The sequence below is a fragment of the Stenella coeruleoalba genome (genome assembly GCF_951394435.1).
Source record: "Stenella coeruleoalba genome assembly, chromosome: 6".
NCBI classification, from domain to species: domain Eukaryota; kingdom Metazoa; phylum Chordata; class Mammalia; order Artiodactyla; family Delphinidae; genus Stenella; species Stenella coeruleoalba.
In genome coordinates, this window is record NC_137151.1 from 83,912,579 (window position 1) to 83,933,136 (window position 20,558).

Sequence of the window (20,558 nt, forward strand, 5' to 3'; positions counted from 1 at the left end):
CACCATACTGTCCTGTGACTCTTCTTGCCTCTGTGGCCAATCCTTTTCAGTCTCCTGTTCTTCCTCTGTCTGCCTCTTGAATGTTGATGTTTTCTCCTAAGCCCTTTACACATTTTCTTTAGGATTTAGGGGGTTCTAAGTGAATATTTGTTGAATGAATGATATGTGTCTGTATTGGTGGTTTCTCAAGAGATTTGACTATAATTGGACCTCATTAACTGAAAAAAATTCAGTATGTGGTACCTGATCATACACTTCACAGCCAAACTTTGGTGCAGTCTCTCTGGACTATGCTTCTCTTAAACTACCCTACTGGATGCTTGCAGTGAAAAAAATCCAAGCTCATTATTCAGCTTTTATGTCTGTAAGGTTCAGTTAGCTTTTTTAAAGTTTTCTGTGTATAAAAGGTAATTATAAAGGTAATTTTAAAAAGCATGCATTATCCTAAATTTTTATACCAGTTTGACTATTTACAGAAATCTTATAGCATAGGTGTCTGTCTTCAATAAAACAGTAATACTTTACTTGGAGTAGCGATTTAATTTAAATATACTCTGAAGTATATACTCTGAAGTTTAGGATTAGAAGAGGGGAGAGAATTAATATTTAATGAAACTGTTTTATGCCAGACACTGCCTATGTGTTTGCCTACATCATATATTTTCATCTTCCAACAACTCAGGGAGATAATTATTCTTAGTCATATTACAGAGAGAAGAAAATTGAGGTTAAGGGGAATTAAAATAGATTCTACACTGCAGCATATATAGCTACTAAAATTTGGAAATGGAGTTCTGTGAGACATACATATCTTATAAATGATGCAGAAAATATAAGCTAGGGATGAATGCTAAATATAGCAATAATTTGTATAAGTACTTGAGTTTACTAAATCCAAATTGTGTCAAAAGTTGTCTGTGTTATTTTGTCCCTAGGCAATTATTTGGCAGAAAACTAGAGTATCAGATCATAAAATGGCTCTCATGTCTGTTCTGGGGACTGCTGTTATGGGCAACATGGAACCCTTTCAGTACCACTCTGAAGAATCTCAGGTATACAACAAAAATGTTCTTTAATAATTCTAATTTACCAATGAAACTGTTAAATTATTTCCTTTTTGTGGGGTTGGGGTTGCAAGAAGTTTTTCTTTTAAAATTTTAACGAAGTATGTGTATAAGGTACAAAAAGAAAATATGCACAGAGCTCATATTAAACCTCTCTTCCCAGCCCTGCTTCCTGTTTTTATCTTTTCTGTTTATTGTTTAATTTTAAGTATCGTGGCTACATTAATTTTTTAAGTGATTTTCAATTTAGAATCTTCATCTGTTTACTTTCTACAATGAAAGAAAAGAAGTTGAGCTCTCTTACCTTTGTTTTCCCTTTTCCATCCTAGATGTATGTATTCCAGCTTTATTTTCTTGATCTGTCAGCTTCACAGTCTTCTTCAGTCCCAATAATATTGGATGAGGTTATTAACACTCCCAATCTTACTTCTACCTGCTCTTCTCCCTCTCAGTCATGTCAGCTCCACTTTCATGTTATATAGCTTAATAACCTGTTTTCTTATGTAACCATCTTTTGTTTGTTGGAAGAATTTTAATTATGTAATCATCTTTTATTTGAAGATTCATTCTAAAAGTTGAAAGCTTATATGGAGTATATATTACTATGACTTCTCTGTTCTCCTTTTCTTTTTTATAATTTGTTGCAATCTCTTTTCTGCTACTAGTTCCCCTCCTATCCTTTTTTGCAGTATTGAGTTCTTAATTATCATCTTATTGGAGTCTTGGATGGGAGCTTGTGCTCAATTAATGTGTTAAGAGTTCTCTCTCCTGAGGAACAATTCAGGCCACCCTTAGTGGCCATGATCTGACATGGGTTCTATTTTTCAGAGCTCTCTTAATAGTTGTTTAATAGTTTAAACACTAGTGCCACCTTGGACTGGTCATGGTGGCTGACTTGGGATAATAAGGGTACTGTCTAAATTCCCCTGGGTTCCCTGTGGCTTCCTGGAACTTTGTTGCCTATGCTGGTAACCCAGGAAGCTTGTGACAGGAGATCCAGACATGATATCTGTGGTGTTGTGCTTTAGAGATTCTACCTGTCATAGTTTGGTCTGAAGACCAGCAGCATTGGCATTACTTGGAAGCTTGTTAGGTGAAGAATCTCAGGCCTCATCCCAGACATACTGAATGAGAATCTGCACTTTTTTTTTTTTTTTTTTTGAGGTACACGGGCCTCTCACTGTTGTGGCCTCTCCCGCTGCGAAGCACAGGCTCCGGACGCGCAGGCTCAGTGGCCATGGCTCACGGGCCCAGCTGCTCCGCGGCATGTGGGATCTTCCCGGATGGGGGCACGAACCCATGTCCCCTGCATTGGCAGGCGGACTCTCAACCACTGCACCACCAGGGAAGCCCAAGAATCTGCATTTTAATGCGGTCTCTGAGTGCATATTCAAGTAGGAAAAGCACTGATTTAGACCTTGGTTAGTTATGATTCCATGTGTGATTGGAACATGAGTCATTCCTGCAGTTTGGATATCTTTTCTTTGATCTGTATTGAGATATGTTGCCAGATCTGTGCATGTCCATTGATTTTTTTCAATAAATTTATTTTATTATTTTATTTTTATTTTATCTGGCTGCATTGGGTCTTTGTTGCTGCGTGCGGGCTTTCTCTAGTTGTGGCGAGCGGGGGCTACTCTTCCTTGCGGTGCACGGGCTTCTCATTGCCGTGGCTTCTCGTTGCGGAGCACGAGCTCTAGGCGTGGGGCTTCAGTAGTTGTGGCATGTGGGCTCAGTAGTTGTGGCTCACGGGCTCTAGAGCGCAGGCTCAGTAGCTGTGGCTCACGGGCTTAGTTGCTCCGTGGCATGTGGGATCTGCCTGGACCAGGGCTCGAACCCATGTCCCCTGCATTGGCAGGCGGATTCTTAACCACTGCACCACCAGTGAGCCCCATGTCCATTGATTTTTAAATTTTATCTTGAGATAGAATTGTACAAGGGCTGCTGGTAATCTTTGACAGATACCAAAACTTTGCTGCACCTTCACGTGGTTATTCTTGCATGGGGGAATGAGGGTACTTGGAAACTATGTGTTGCTGAGTAGTACCACTTCAGTGGGCTGTCAGAAGGACAGACTTTTGAGTGTCTCCCTGGTGAGAATGATCATCTAACCAAATCTCTCTTTTGTTCATGCACTGTGTGTCTAAATGGATATTGTATTTATGTTGCCACCAGCTACCCATCACTATTCCATGCTTTCTGGGCTTTCAGAGTTTCCTTGACCCATTCTCATTCCTAGCCAAAATCAATCTTAAGTTGTTTACCAACTGCTAATGGTTGCCCCTCTCACCTCACTTTTGTCCTCATTACATACATTCAAGTTGTGAAACTTGGCCACCAAGGCCCTTCACGGGACTGGGGTGGCAGATGCATAAGTCATTGGGAACCTTGGGTGCAGAAAATCTTCATAATATCTGTTTCTGTAATGTTGAGGGTCCCTTTCTTATCTATATAGCAACTCCATATGGGAAGAATCTCCTAATTATGGATGGTGATCCCAGCTGCACCACTGCTGTGGTGGCATTTCTTATGGAGTTTCCCAGTGTGGCTTTGTTGGTTTGATGGAACTCCTCAAGTTGGTTTTTTTGTTTGTTTGTTTGTTTGTTTTGACATCTATCTTCTCTTTGATAGCTCTGCATCAATCCATGCTAAGTTCTGGGTGAATTCCTCAGTGCTGCCTGATTTTTATTCCCAAAACAATATCTACTTTTCTGTTCTTTCTTCTAAACTTGATTTATAGCTACCAGTTTTGATTTCTTTATCTTCTGGGTTTTTTTTTTAATAATAATGGTTTTTTATTTACTCTTTTGAAAGCATGGTACACATACTAATTTCAGTCATTTTCATATTGCTCTATCATTTTTATTCCTGAGAGAATATTCTCTCATTCTCTGCCATTTTATATGCTTTGAAATTTTAATTTACAAAATCACTTTGAATGCAGATTTATTGTTTTGTTTTTCCCTCCCACTTTCCCCTCCCTTCCCGTAGTTTGGCAGATACCACTGCCCTCCCAGCTCCAATTCAAAACTAGGTATTAATATTAGTAGTTCATGCCTTTCATCCTGCCAATATTTTGCAGACCCTTTTTCCTAGCTGACTTGGCTTAACTTTATTTTTGGTTTTGGAGTTGTCTCTGTTCTTTCTGGTGATCCTTGCAAGCAGCTCCAAACAGTGGTCACAGCATTTTTTAAACATTTGTGGGTGTGGGAGGAGAAATTTGCCCATTTCAAAGGGAAAGACTGATTTAAATCCCCTAACTATATGTGTTTTCTGTCCTTATTTCCATACCAGAATTGAATTTCCAATTGACCAGCTGGTTTCTTTTTTTCCTTTTTTCTTTTTAATTGATATACAGTTGACATATTAGTTTCAAGTGTACAATGTTATGATTTGTTATATGTATATACATTGTGAGGTGGTCACCACAGTAAGTCTAGTTACATCCATAATCACACATCGTTACAATTTTTTTTCTGATACAGCTGGTTTCTGATCATAGAGCACATAAGGGCTTTTGATTTCAGCCATCACTCCCTGTTATGTTTAGCATTCATAACATCTTTATGTTTGTAGTTCCTTTGTCTTATTTTTAAACGGTTAGGTCTTTAAAAATTTTTGTAAGAATTTATTTTATCTATCACTGCTATGTATTTGCAGTTGGGATGGAGAGAAGGGAATTATTAATAAGTTGTGAATTTATTCCACTATCCTGATCAGAAGTACTTAAATTTTTACTTTAGAAACATAAATCCCATAGGGTTCTAGAGGTTTACCGAAAGAGGAGAACGTCAAGGTTACTTCAGCAGAATCGGGGCAGAGAAGAAGAGATGGGTTTGAGAAACTGGGTAGGGGGCAGGGCTGTTTATCATGGTAAAGGAATACAGGAGGAGCTAGTTGGACAGCAGGGTAGAAGTGAGCTTAAATATTTTATCGAGTTTTGAATGTGGTGAGATTGAGAAGATTTGTGTGACAGCTAGTTAAAGATAGTAAGCATTTGGGGATGAAAGAAATAAAGGTTCTACATCTGTATCTTAGCGTCACTGGTGTATGTGTATAGATGGGAATGAAATTACTCAGGGAGAGTAGAGAGCAAGAAAAAAGGATCTGATGATGAAACTCAAGGGGACCATCATCATTATAGACTGTAAGCAAAGAGAGAGAAACCAGCAAACCATACTAAAGAGAAAGTGTCAGAGAGGAAACAGAAAGAGAAGGCTGAAGCAGTGTCATGCTTCCCAAAGTAGAGAGTTGTCATTGGTATCAGGGTCTGTAGAGAGTCAGGTAAGGGTAGAACTAAGTGTCCATTGGAGTTGGTCACTGAGGTAGAAGCCAGATTATAGAATATTGGAGATGAAGGGAAGGAGAGAGGGGTCCATAGCTGAAGGACAATTAGGGGAGAATTATTTGTTTATATTTTGCCTTTGATTTTTGTTTTGCTATTTAGTTAATAATTGGGTATAGAATCTTATAAGGTCTGTCTAATTTTTTATTTTGTTGCACTGATTTGTCCTCTTACAGACATTTTTCTTCACTCGAACTAGATGGATTCTCACTTTTTTTTTTTTTTTTTTTGTGGTATGCGGGCCTCTCACTGTTGTGGCCTCTCCCGTTGCGGGGCACTGGCTCCGGACGCACAGGCCCAGCGGCCATGGCTCACGGGCCCAGCCGCTCCATGGCATGTGGGATCTTCCCGGACCGGGACACGAACCCGTGTCCTCTGCATCGGCAGGCGGACTTTCAACCACTGCACCACCAGGGAAGCCAGGATTTTCACTTTTTATAGCATTTTATAAGACTTTGCCATTTGATTTTACTATTCCATATAACTTACAGCTTGTTAGTTCTTAAGGTTGTCTTAAGCCATTTTTAAAGCTCCGTATTTGGAAGTAATAGTATTTATTCAGTGGCCAGCCAAGATGGTGTGGAAGGAAAACACTAGCAATATTTCCAATTTTTTCTTCATTTTAATCTTCATTCTTCCCTATTCTGGGTATTTTTTTTCCATCAACAAGCCCAATAAGTCTTTCAGAAGCTAAGCAGGCTCTCCCTGATGCTCAGCAAGTGCTTTAAGAAGGGTCTTATGTTACTTGGTAAATTATACAACCATTTATAAGTCTTGTTAAGTTTTACAGTTAATTAAGTATTTTCATTTTATAATGGATTATCTAGGTTTATTTATTAACTTTTTTTAATTGGCACAGTTTGGCACTGTGATGGTAATGCGCTTAGTGTTCTAAAATTGGTACTGCATCTCCTTAAGCACTTATTTCCAAGGGCAGGGATAGCTGTAGACATAGGTGGCAGCCTGCAGGATACGTTGGTAAGGAGCCTCATGGTTTCTGCTTAACTAAAAATAGCACCCCCACTGACACTCTTGCTTTTCTAAACCTAAGCTGAAATTTTCCCATTATTACTGTTTCTTAACAGGTTAATAAAACAGCTGATGCCGGTTGTTTCAGATAAGAGATTATTATAGGCCTGTATTTTGAATAATTTGACCAAGATCACACTAGTAGTAGAGCTAGGATTTAAATCATGTCAGTCTGGCTCTATCCGGTATTCCTAACAATCCTCTGTATTATCTTTAAAAGTAAAAGTAGGAGCATTTTCCTTGCCTTCTGTTCCCTAAATCAATCAATCTTCTCGCTGGTATTTTTTCTAGGATTCTTCTTTATTTTCTCCCTCTTCAAACATTTGTAAAGTAGTTCTCTAAACAAAAATGAAGATAAAGTACAACGCTGCAATGTATCAAAGAGTAAAAGATTTTTTTATTTTCCCTCAGTAATGAAAACCCAGTCAGATTGACTTCATAGCATACTCAGAATAAAGATAGAAACAGCCACTTCTTTACAGAAAACGGTTGCTGAAAAGAAAAGGATAAAGAGCCAGAGGAAAGTCACAATATGAGGAAAGAAATTTTTAGAAGACAGAAGGAAGATCAGGTTGAGCAAAGAGCAGTATTTATGCTGTATGTCCTATGACAATAAGATATATGGCCGTTGGTGAAACTCTCATGAATGCCAGTTTTTCCTTAAAATAGAATTGCAAAAAGGGAGAGTCAGAGGCTGAGAACACCAATTTAACACGCTTCAGTAATTTATTTAAGGTTAATGCTCATGACATGGTTATCAGGAAATATATGGCTCTTTAGACCTTAAGATCGAAATCCATTTGTTTGTTAATTTTTTTATACCTTTTAAAAAATATATACAGTGTTATTTAGGCTTTTTAATTTTTTTTACTTACTTTATTATTTTTTTTCATTTTTTTAATTTTTGGCTGTGTTGGGTCTTCATTGCTGCGTGCGGGCTTTCTCTAGTTGGGGCAAGTGGGGGCTACTCTTCATTGTGGTGCGCGGGCTTCTCACTGTGGTGGTTTCTCTTGTTGCAGAGCACGGGCTCTAGGTGTGCGGGCTTCAGTAGCTGTGATACGCAGGCTCAGTAGTTGTGGCGCACGGGCTTAGTTGCTCTGCAGCATGTGGAATCTTCCCGGACCAGGGCTCGAACCTGTGTCCCCTGCATTGGCAGGCGGATTCTTAACCACTGAGCCACCAGGGAAGTCTCAATTTTTTTATACCTCTTAATGTATTGTATATAGCCAGACCCATGGAATCACATTTATCATTGACATTGCATATCAATTCTGTAATTATTTATTACAATTATAGATTTATCTAAGTGGATTTCTTCCAAAGCATGATGCAGACCACTCTTTCACAAGTCTTTCGACCCCAGAAAGGAGTTTCATCTTTATAAACAGTCGACCAGTACACCAAAAAGATATATTAAAGGTAATCTTTTTAAGAAAAAGTATCACTTGGATCAGAAATAAAAACTCTGTCACTTGTCAGCTTCTTATAAGGACTACTTCTAAGAATTTGTTCCAAAATAAGGAAAAGGAAAAATAGATACAATATCATTTATTAAGCATTGTGCTAGGTACCTTACATATGACTCTTCACAACAGTTCTGTGGTGAATTATTATCCTTATTTATAGTGAAGAGACTGAAATGTTTGTGACTATCTTAGACCACATAACGAGGAAGTAACACAATTTGGATTTGAACCCAGGACTTTCAAAACATCCATGACGCTATGATCTTTTAACCATGAAGCCAGTTGCATTGGATATTTGTACTTCTTAATGAATGCTTGTGCTTTATGTAAGTTCAAAGCCTCTAAATGAGCATTACTATTTAGATACTACTTTTCCTAATAAGCAGTTACATCCACTCAGTTTCTCAGTTAAATATGCTTCTTTTGGTGGTATTTTAAAGATGGCAATACTATCTTTTTTTATGTCTTTTTTTTTGTCTTTCACTATTACGTATATTTCTAGCTAATTCGACATTATTACAATCTGAAATGCCTAAAGGAATCTACTCGTTTGTATCCCATTTTCTTTCTGAAAATTGATGTTCCTACAGCTGATGTAGATGTGAATTTAACACCAGATAAAAGTCAAGTATTATTACAGAATAAGGTAATCTTTTTCAGATTTTTTTTGTATTTATGCTATTTACAAATTTATGCAGTCCTAACCATTTTCATATGAAAAAGATATGCTTGTTTCTGTAGATTTTTTAATATTATTTTCATAATTTCCTCTAACATTTGTTAATTTGTATTTTTAGGAATCTGTGTTGATTGCTCTTGAAAATCTGATGACAACTTATTATGGATCACTAACTAGTACAAATTCTTATGAAAGTAATAAAACAGATGTTTCCTCAGATGACATGGTTGTTAGTAAAACAACAGAAACAGATGTGCTTTTTACTACGATGGAAACATCTGGAAATAATTATCCAAATGTTGATACTTCAGCCATTCCTTTCCAGAATGATGTGCATAATGATAAATCTGGGCAAAACACTAATTATTGTTTGAATCATCATATGCATATTGGTGACCATTGTGATGATCATTTTAATAGTGAAAATTCTAGCATTGATAAGAACAGTGGGAATACATTTCAGGAGATTCCAATGAATAATTTATCATGTGAGGACACCCAAAAGGAATATAGTGAAGTTTGTTTTGTAGGTTCTGTTAAGCAAGCCCAATCAGAAAATGGCAGTAAAGGCCATATAGATGAGAGTGGGGAAAATGAGGAAGAAGCAGTTCCTGAGAAGTCTTTGGAAATTTGTGTAGATGACTGGAGCAAGGGAAATGTACTTAAAGATTCAAGAGGAGAAAACATTGAACCTGTGAAAATTTTAGTACCTCAAGAAAGTTTAGCATGTAAAGTAAGTAATAATAATAATAACCCAAGTCCTGAACAAAAGAATTTGAATGAAAGTTCCTATAACAAAAAATCAAATGTGGTAGATAACAAATCTGGACAGCTTACAGCTTATGATTTAATTAGCAATCGAGTAATCAAGAAACCCATGTCAGCAAGTGCCCTTTTTGTTCAAGATCATCGTGCTCAGTTTCTCACAGACAATTCCAAGACCAGTTTGGAAGATGCAACAGTACAAATTGAAGAACTGTGGAAGACATTGAGTGAAGAGGAAAAACTGAAGTAAGTTTCCAGAGCTTTCATGGGACCTGAATGTTCAGATATTTCCATTCTATATGACTCACTGAGTTAAAAAAAATTTTTTTTAACTTATTTATGGAAAAGCAGAATGGAAAACGGCTTTTGGCGTGACTAGAGTACCTTTTTTGGCATTACTTTTTTGCTAATTTAGAGGTTTTTATGGGATTTTGTTTGTTTGTTTTTTATTTTGGTACAAGCCTTAACTACTTTCTGATTTAAGTTTGTAGTTAAAGGTTTTCCATTCTTAACTAAAAACTACCATTTTCTTCTATTTCTTTTTTATTTTTACGTTAATCTTCCTATGACAGGACTTTTTCTTTTTTAAACTTTTGCATTAGAACAGTGGTGTTTTTAAGATCTTGACTATTCCCTTTTTAAATTGGTCTCTAAAATATGTAACACAATACAAAAAATTGTAACATTGTTGCAGATTTAATTTAATGATGTTAATACTGTTCCTATTCAGTATAACTCAAGGCTTTCTTATAAAATCTTTTATTTATTGACAACTTATAAACTATGGTGGGTTTTTGGGGCTAGGTAAATAGGTGGTTTGATCTCTTTGATTAAAATAACTACATATTATTTGCCATTTTTAGATCAGATGATCTGAATAAATATTCCCAAAAAATATGAGGGGTGTTTCTAATTGACTTAGGGCACTTGCTGTAAACACAAAATATTATGTTTTGAGTGATTTAGCTCACAAGAAAATGAAAGAGTGCGATTATACTTCCAGTCACATATTATTACCTGAGGCAGTGGTCCCTACCTAACCTTTTTGGCACCAGGGACCAGTTTCGTGGCAGACAATTTTTCCACTGGTGGGGGCCGGTGGGGATGGTTCAGGCAGTCACGCGAGTGATGGGGAGTGGCAGATGAAGCTTCGCTCGCTTGCCTGCTGCTCACCTCCTGCTGTGCGGCCCAGTTACTAACAGGCCGTGGACCGATACCGGTCCGTGTCCCGGGGTTTGAGGACCCCTGACCTAAGGCATCGCAATACTATGTCAAACATCTGGAAAAAATTTTAAATGTAACCTGTCATCCAGAGTTTATATTTGGTGATAAACTACATGGATACTTGACCAATTTTTTTTTTCATTTTTTCATTAGCTTTTCAATCTTATAAAGACACTGTTAATTTAAAGTAATAAAGACCACTATTAACACACCAATAGGCAAAACCTCCACAAGTTAACTTTTTTTTTAAGTGGGGATGGTGGTTGTGTTTTGTTCTTTAATATATATCTGTAAAAGATAAATATACTCTTATTTTAAACAGAGCCATAATACAAATTGTTACCACTTTCTAAAACATGAATTCCTTAATCTTCATTGTTCAAATTTCTAATTATTTCATAAATGTCAAATTTTTTAAAAGTTTATTTGAATTAAGATGCAAATAAGGTTCACACATTGTTAATTATCTTTTGTCTTACATAAATGACACATTCAGTTTAAAGGTGAGAGCACTTGAGTTTTAATACAGTAAGCCCTCAGAAGTTGAATTGCATTGACCAGGGAGGTGATGAATTGAGAGCTGTCTGAGAAAATTAAAAAAAGCATAGATGTTCCCAGTTCTCATGGAAGTATTGACATTGGAACAGCTCAAGGTAGCTGTTCCCTTGCAGCCTCACAATAGCAGGTATTACTCCAGTTTCCTTTCAAGGAATGTCGGCATTGTTTCTCCTTGCAGGCCCCAAGGTGTTAAGGTACAAGGGTTATGGTTAATAGGTCTCATCTAAAAATTTGTTAATCATCAGGCAGTATTCTGGAATTCAGAATTTTCTCTATTGCCATAAGGTATACAAAAGAGGCATTGTTGGTCAAGAGCAGGCCTCTGAAGCTACACCTGCGTTCTAACCTCACTTCCTCTCTTTGATAGCTTTTTGTAAAAAATGTGTGGACAGTATCTCCCGGATTGTTGTGAAAATTAAATAAGATATATTGTGTGTTATGATACAAGATAAATGACTAGCACATAGTAAATAATTGTTCATGATGTTAATCAGAGTTTTTAATCTGTGAAAAGGAAATTTCTCTATTGTGATAGATATTATTTTTCATTTGCTTATTCAAGGTTAAATTTAATTTGGAGCCCAGAAATAGAAACCTGTGAAGAAAATATAGGTATCTTGGGATCAGAGAGCTTACTGTATGTCACAAAAAGCTCTATTAGAATCTTCCAGAGCCAGGGATCTGTGAATCAAAATCATGATTAGTGAAAAGGTAGAGTAAATATGTTATAACACAAGAATCACACTAACTACCATTTCTCTTCTGATCTTTATCTTAGAATTCTTTCCATGGTCTTAAATTCTATAAGGAGTGTGAAGGGATATGAGAGTAGACTCCTGTTCTACAGATAATCAGTCTTTCCAGCCATTCTTCCTTTTCTTCCCTTTTTTTCTCTTCTTGTTTCCTGTTTTTTTCCCATCCCCTTCCTTCCCTTGTTTCTTTCCTCCCTTGCTTCCTTCCCTTCCCTTCCCTTCTCTTTCCCTTCCTTGTTTCTTTCAGTTAGGAACTATTTACTGAGGCCATTCTGTGTACAAGGCCCTATGTACTCTAGCTAGTCATTTCAGATACAGTGATAAATTATAAATAAAAGATACTTTTACTACTCATAAAAGTGCAGTCTAGTGAGGAAGACACTATTAAACAAATAGTAATCATAGAATATGAAGAGTTTTTAAATAAAAGGAACACAGAAGAGTTATGAAAACAGTTAGCAGTTGGGCTTAATCATATTTATGGGACAGGAAATGCTTCCCTGAGTAGAAATTAATCAAAATGGTGTAGGGAATTTTCTTTGTAGAAGGAACAGCATGTAAGAATGCCCAGAAGCTAGAAGGAAAATAGTTATTGAGGAACTGGAAGATGCTCTTTATGACAGGAATGGATCATGGGGGAGTGTGATAAAGAAAGATGGGGTAGGCTGGTCAGATCATGGAAGGTTCAAACAGTTTTGAATAAGACATTGGATCCGGGTTTTCTACCAAGAGCTTAGGATAGACTTTGCAGTAGAGGGTACCTACATTTTAAAATTTTTCCTTTCTGGATTTTTTTTCCCCCTTGCTTTCTTCTCCTTTCCTCTAGTGGATTAGAAACCACTGTGTCCTCCCACTGGGTTCTCAGTCAATTGATGTGAACTTGAACTTTCATTTGTAGTAGCTATGAACATATTTCTACTTAAAATAACTTAGAACAGTACTGTACTTGGGATATTATTGAAAAATGGTAAGTGAACTTTATAATTACATGTAATCTTGAGACACAGAAACATTTGAATTGATTACTGATAAATCAGAATTAATATTTTTTGTTCAAGTTACTAAATCCCTTAATGATATAAAGTTGAAGATAACAGCTGTTTTTACTTAACATTTACTTAATATTCCTTTGGACATAACTTTTTATATTTCCCAAGGAACTAATTAAATTGACTTCTTGAATAAATCAAAAGATTAGTACCATATGTGAAAATTTGCACATCATAATTAATTACAAATGGTAACCTTCATCTTGAACTCATTTTCCACCGTAGGAGGAAATCTTGAGTTTGAATGTCTAAGAGCTAAAAATACTTATTTATAGTACTTATTGAAGGTAAACTGTATTGAAAATTTTGTGTTTTATAATCCAGAACTTCAGATTCTAAGCGGAAATGGGAGAAAAATAACGTCAAAAATTATGAATGTGGCCTGGTCAGTAACCAAAAGAGGCATTTTTCATTCATCTAGTTCACAGTGAAATAAAGGCTGTTTTACATTCTCCTCCAGCTAACATTTCTTTATTTAACAAACATATGCTGAGTACAGATTACATAATGTGCTTGTTTCTTGTGTTTTAGTCTCACTTTTAACATTTAATTCCATTCTCCCAATAGTATCATTTTTATTTCCTAGTACATAACTACTCAAATTTCTCCTTAAAAATGTATATATGTTATCTACAATAGAACTCAAACAGTTTCTTAAGAGTTTCTTAAGATTAGAAATAACATTTTCTAGTCTCAATTTTAAAACTGCATTTAAGGAACGTTTTAGCAAGGTTGCTCAGATAATTACCAACGTTTAGTCAATTGTGTGCCCCGTTCATTATAAGATAGGTGTTTCTTGATAGAAAATAATGATAACGAACATTTATTATCATTTACTATGTGCCAAGCACTATTCTAAGTACTTAAAACTCATTTTAAAGATAATGCTGCCCAACTCCAGCCTAGGTGTGGAGAATTGGAAACTCTGAGGGTAGGACCCAGGCATCTCAATTTTTTAGAAAAGGGTTGATATAACCACTATACCAGACTGCTGTCTTTGGCCCCAGGAGTTTCATTTTACTTCTGTTATTGTTAACCAAAAAGAAAAGACCTCTTAACTTTTTACCCAGTATAATTTTTTTTTTTAATAAATCTATTTATTTATTTTTTGCTGCTTTGGGTGTTTGTTGCTACGTGTGGGCTTTCTCTAGTTGCGGTGAGTGGGGGCTACTCTTCATTGCAGTGCGCGGGCTTCTCATTGCGGTGGCTTCTCGTTGTGGAGCACGGGCTCTAGGTGCACGGGCTTTAGTAGTTGTGGCACGTGGGCTTAGTAGTTTTGGCTTGCGGGCTCTAGAGCACAGGCTCAGTAGTTGTGGCGCGCGGGCTTAGTTGCTCCGAGCTGTGTGGGATCTTCCCAGACCAGGGCTCGAACCCGTGTCCCCTGCACTGGCAGGCGGATCCTTAACCACTGTGCCACCAGGGAAGCCCTTACCCATATAATTTTAAAAGGTCCATTACCTTGTTTGAAATTGAATTAAATTAGGTGGTTTGGATGTGTTCAGTTTATTTGAATTTATTTTTTTATTGTTGACTCTAAAATGAGAAATAAATAGTAACAAAAAAATTAACATTTAGCTATGAAACCATTACAAATTTAATCATATAATTTTTATTTTGAGTGTTATTATTATAGTGATCTTAACTTTACTAGTATATAATTATTAAATGTATGTAAGTTTTCTTTTGTTGTGCTCAGGGAATTGCTTCTTCTATGTTGATGATATAGCACATATTTAAGGAGCTCTTCACATCTAAAATTGACTTTTTTTTTTTTTTTTTTTGCGGTACGCGGGCCTCTCACTGTTGTGGCCTCTCCTGTTGCGGAGCACAGGCTCCGGACGCACAGGCTCAGCGGCCATGGCTCACGGGCCTAGCTGCTCCACGCATGTGGGATCTTCCTGGACCGGGGCACGAACCCGTGTCCCCTGCATCGGCAGGCGAACTCTCAACCACTGCGCCACCAGGGAAGCCCTGACTCCTTATTTTATTGTTTAATTATTTCTTTTTTTTTTTTTTTTTTAGTTGCCTGTACCTTAAATGGTTTTTTAAATTGGGTAAAGTTTAGCTGCTGTGAAATGCATAGATCTTAAATGTATATAGCTTAGTGCATTTTCATATGTGTACAACGATGAAACCACCACTGCAAACAAAGTATAGAACATTTCCATCACCCCAGAAGGTTCTTTAGTGCTACCTAGAAACCAGTCTCCATTCTCAGCCACTATTTTGATTTCCGTCGCACTAGCTTGGTTTTTCCAGTACTTAAACTTCTTATATATAAAATCATAATGATATGTACTCCTTTATGTCCAGCTTCTTCCCCTCAACAAAATATTTTTGTCGTTTTCATCCATGTTTGTTGAATGTATGCATATAGTTTATTCTTTTTTAATCAGTAAGTAATACTCAGTTGTATAAGTATACCACAATTTGTTTTCTCAGTCTCCAGTTGATGAACATTGTGTTCTTTCCAGATATGGGATATTACGAATAAAGCTGTATTGTTTAGTTTCCAAATATTTGGAGTTTTTCTAAATATCTTATTGCTACTGAATTCTAATTAATTTTGTCATGGACAGGGAAAATACTGTTAGATTTAAATCTTTAGAAATTTATTGAGAATTATGCCCAGCAGCATATCTCGAAGAATGGGCTCCTAAAAAGAATCTGAATTCTGTAGCTGTTAGATGTAGTGTTCTAAAATGACAATTAAGTCAAGGTAGTTGATAGTATTGCTAAAATCTTCTTAAGGCTTTACTGATTTTTTTGTTTTGGTCTAATTCTGTCAGTGCCTCAGGGAGGGGCATTAAAGTCCCCAACTGTAATTCTGGATGTATTTCTACTTTTAGATCTGTAATTTTTTGCTTCACGTAGTTTGAAGCTTTTTGTTATTAGATCCATGCACATTTGTGATTGGTATACCTTCCTAATGATTCCCTTTGGTCATTATGAAATATTCCTGTTATCTGTGGTATTGTTTCTTGTTTTGAAATTTATTTCATCGTATATTACTATAAGCTGCTGTTATGCTTACGATTTGCATGGTTTATCTTTTCCATTCTTTTACTTTCAAACTATCTGTCTTTTTCCCCCGTGCTATCTGTGTAACTCTTGTAGACACATATAGCTGGAATTTGCTTTTTTATTTAAGTGGACTGCATTTTAATTTTGCTGTATTGGATAGTACTTTATGTTCCTAGATTTAAAATAAATTTTAATTATTATAAAGGGTTTTTTTAATCCTTCATTGTATTTTAGTACTTTTTCCCCTGAGAGTTAGTGATGTTTTGATAGAAAAAGATTCCGTTGCCCATCTCTTGGTGCTTTTCCCTAAGAAATTAGACCAGAGTATTGCATAGGAAATTGATCAAATACTTGAAAGCAGCTTGGCAAATTGTGCTTAGCATAGATTAGCAGAATAAAGAACATTGTACTTATTTCAGTATGCAAAAGCAAAAGTAAACGTGAAAGTGAAACAAAAATATTCAACTATACTGAAGGTGAAGGTGTTTCTGACAAAGTGCATTTTCTAAATGTTGATAATTTTTAAAATATTAGTAGTCACTTCATTTAAAATATTAATATTTTAAATTTTTAGGCGTCTACTCTTTTTTTCCTTGAGATATAATTGACATACAGCACTGTATAAATTTAAGGTGTACAGCACAATGATTTGACTTACATACATCGTAAAATGATTACCACAATAAGTTTAGTGAACAGCCATCATCTCATATATATACAACATTAAGAATTGGAAAAAAATGTTTTTTTCCCTTGGAACGAGAACTCTTAGGATTTACTTTCTTAACGCCTTTAATTTACAACATACATCGATGTTAGTTATATTTATCATGTTTTCTTTGGATAAATACCCAGAGGTTGAATTGTTGGATCATATGTTAGGTCTAGTTGTAATTTTTTGAGGAATCTCCAGACTGTTTTCCATAGCGGTTGCACCAGGTTACATTCCCACCAACAGTGCACGAGGGTTCCCTTTTTTCCACATCCACACCAAGTTATTTGTTGTGTTTAACATTTCTTACAAAGCTAGTTTTGTGGTACTGAACTCTTAGCTTTTGGTTGTCTGTCAAACTTTTTATCACTCCTTCAAATCTGAACAAAAGACTTGCTGGGTAGAGTATTCTTGGTTGTAGGTTTTTGCCTTTCATCACTAAATATATCATGCCATTCCCTCTGGCCTTCAGAGATTCTGCTGAAAAGTCAGCTGATAGCCTTATGGAATTCTCTTATGCATAGCTTCTTGCTTTTCCCTTGCTGATTTTAATATACTCTCTTTATCTTTAATTTTTGCCAATTTAATAGCAGTGTGTCTTGGTGTGGTCCTCTTTGGGTTGATCCTGTTTTGGACTATCTGTGCATCCTGGACTTCCTGGATGTCTGTTTCCTTTCCCAGGTTTAGAGAAGTTTTAAGCTAGTATGTCTTCAAATATGTTCTCTGCCCCTTTCTCTCTCTCTTTTCCTTCTGAGACCCCTATCATGAGAACATTAGTACACTTGACATAAGAGACTCCCAGAGGTCTCTTAAACTGTCCTCATTTCTTTTTATTCTTTTTTTCTGTACAGCTTCAGTGATTTCCACTACTCTGCCTTCCAGCTCACTGATCTGTTCCTCTGTATCATCTAATTTACTGTTGATTCTTTCTAGTGTATTTTTTATTTCAGTTATTGTATTCTTCATCTTTGTTTGGTTATCTTTGTATTTTCCTACTCTTTGTTAAAAACTTCTAACTTCTCACTGTGTCAGTCCATCTTCTCCTGAGTTCTTTAAGCATCTTTATGATCATTACCTTGAACTCTATTGGGTAGATTGCTTATCTCCACTTTACTTAGTTCTTATGGGGTTTTATCATGTTCCTTCGTTTGGAACATGTTTCTCTCTTGCCTCATTTTGCCTAATATGCTGTTTTTATTTCTATGTATTTGGTAGGTTCATTCCATTTCCCCCTCTTGGAGAAGTGGCCTTTTGTAGGAGACATCATATGGGACCCAGTAGCACACTCCTTTCTGGTCACCAGAGCTATATGCTTTAGTGGTGCCCTCTATGTGGGTTGTGTGGGTCCTTCTGTTGTGGTGGGCTGACTACTGTGGGTGTGCTGGTGGTTGTGGCTGGCCCCCATTCCAGTTGGTCGCCATGCCCTGCCTTATACAAAGGGTGCCAGCTGATGGTGGGCAGGGCCATGTCCTGGTATGGCCAGAGGAGTCCTGGTTACTGGTGTGGGCCGCCCACAGGTAGATGGGGCCAGGTCATGAGTTGACTGGCTGTGGAGTCCTGGGGGGTCCCGAGGCTAGTCCTGGCCCGTTGGTGGGTGGAGTGGGGTCTCCAGGTGGCTGGCTGCCGGCTGGGGTTCCTTGATCTAGTGTCTGCCTGCTGGTAGGCAGAGGTGGTTCCTGACACAGCTTTCTGTATAGTTGTGGTGTCCCAAAGCTGCTGTCGGCCTGCTGATGAGTGGGCCCAGTTCCTGACATGGCTAGCTGTGGAGTCTGGGGTGTCCCAGAGTAGGTATTGGCCCACTGGTGAGTGAGGCTGGGTCCTGGGGCTAGTGCCAGCACACTGGTGGGCAAAGCTGCATCTTGGCGTTTCTTGGTACAGGGCTTAGAGTTTCCAGGGCTGGTGTATGGGCCCAGGCCCAAGATGTCCTGGGTCTGTTGTCTAACCCCTGGTGGGCAGAGCTGGGTCCTAGGGTTTCCAGCTACAGGACCTTGTGGGGTCCTAGAGTTGGTCTCTGCCTGCTGGTGCCAGGACCAGTTCCAATGGCTGGCTGAATGTCCCAGGGCTCGTGCCCATGCACTGGTATGGGGAGCCGGATCCCAGGCCCTTTGGTAGATGGGGCCGGGTCCTAAGGGGCTGTTGACTCGGGTCCTGTGGCAGCTGGCCTGCTGGTGTGTGGTGCTGTGTCCCTGCCCAGCTAGCTGCTTGGCCTGAGGTGTCCCAGTACTGATGCTGACAGGCTGGTGGCTTGGGGCAGGACTGCATCCCAATGCTAATAAGCTAGAGGGAGGATTCCAAAATGGTGCTTACCAGCATTGCACATGGTAGAATGAGCTCCCTAAAATGGCTACTGCCAGTATCTATGTCCCCACGGTGAGTTCCATTTGCCTCCTGCCTCTGGGAGGCTTTCCCAGATCAGCAGGTGGGTCTGACCCAGCTCCTTTCAGATTACTGCTTCTGCCCTGGGTCTTGGAGTGTGTGAGATTTTGTGTGTGCCCTTTAAGAGTGGAATCTCTATTTCCTTCAGCCCTCTGACTCTATTGAAAGTAAGCCTCACTAACCTTCAGAGCCAAATGTTCTGGGGTCTTCTTTCCTGGTGCAGGACCCCTGAGCTGGGAATCCTAATGTGGAGCTCAGACCCTATGCTCTTTGGAAAGAAGCTCTGTGATTGATATCATTCTCCTGTTTGTGGGTCTTCTCCCCTGGGGGTATGGTCTTGACTATACCACGACTCTGTCCCTCCTACCCATCTCATTGTGGTTCCTTCTTTATATCTTTAGTTGTAGAAGATCTCTGCTAGTCTTTAGTTCATTCTAATTGATAGCTGCTCTGTAAATAGTTATAATTTTGTTGTGCCCATGGGAGGAGGTAAGCTCAGGATCTTCCTACTCCACCTTGTTGGTCACACCTTTACATCTCTGGATTTTGAAATTCAGTCTGACGGACTCTGCCTTTCAAATGCAATAGTTAGTCCATGTAATGTATTAATTGATATGGTTGTGTTTTGGTCTACCATTTTCCTATTCCTTCTCAGTTTTGTTCCTCTGTTCCTCCTTGTTTTGGGAGAGAGGCAGCCTCTTTAGGGTTAAAAGAATATAATTTCATATTTAATTTTAATTCCTCTATTGGCTTTGCCTTATTTTTTGCTCTGGGGAATACATTATACATCCTTAATTTATCATAATCTACTTAGAGTTAATAGGGTACCATTTTAGGAACTTCCGTGGCACAGCAGTTAACAATCCACCTGCCAATGCAGCGGACACAGGTTCGAGCTCTGGTCCAGGAAGATCCCATATGCCACGGAGCAACTAAGCCCGTGCTCCACAAGTACTGAGCCTGTGCTCTAGAGGCCACGAGCCACAGCTACTGAGCCCACATGCCACAACTACTGAAGCCTGCGCGCCTAGAGCCCATGCTCCACAAAAAAGAGAAGCCACCGCAGTGAAAAGCACGTGCACTACAATGAAGAGTAGCCCCAACTTGCCACAACTAGAGAAAGCTTGCATGCAGCAACGAAGACCCAACGTGGCCAAAAATAAATAAAATTAATTAATTATTTAAAAAATAGGATACCATTTCACATAAACTATAAAAATGTTCCAAGTATAATTCCACTTACCACCCCTGTCCTTTACATAGTTGGTGTCATATATTTTACATCTACGTAAAAATAAACCGCATCTTTAAATATTACTTTTAAAATTTAAACAGTTATCTTTCAAAGAAATAAGAGAATTTTTCAAAAGATCTTTTTTTTTTTTTTCCTGTTTACCTACGTAGTTACCATTTTTGGTGCTCATCATTTTTCCTATACATCTGAGTTTCCATGTGGTGACATTTCTTAATAATGTAATTATGTTGGCAACAGATCTCAGCTTTCTTTTTGAAAAT

General features: G+C 37.8%; 1 protein-coding gene across 2 annotated transcripts in view; it reads left to right on the forward strand.

The window, feature by feature from the left end:
• PMS1 (PMS1 homolog 1, mismatch repair system component) overlaps positions 1-20,558 on the forward strand; it is a 97,149-nt gene that overhangs the window by 61,992 nt on the left and 14,599 nt on the right. For both annotated transcript variants that reach the window (XM_079924307.1, XM_079924308.1), the window contains 4 exons: positions 936-1,052; positions 7,735-7,857; positions 8,407-8,550; positions 8,702-9,594. In XM_079924307.1, the coding sequence (XP_079780433.1) occupies positions 936-1,052; positions 7,735-7,857; positions 8,407-8,550; positions 8,702-9,594 (1,277 nt within the window). The remainder of the gene's footprint in view (positions 1-935; positions 1,053-7,734; positions 7,858-8,406; positions 8,551-8,701; positions 9,595-20,558) is intronic.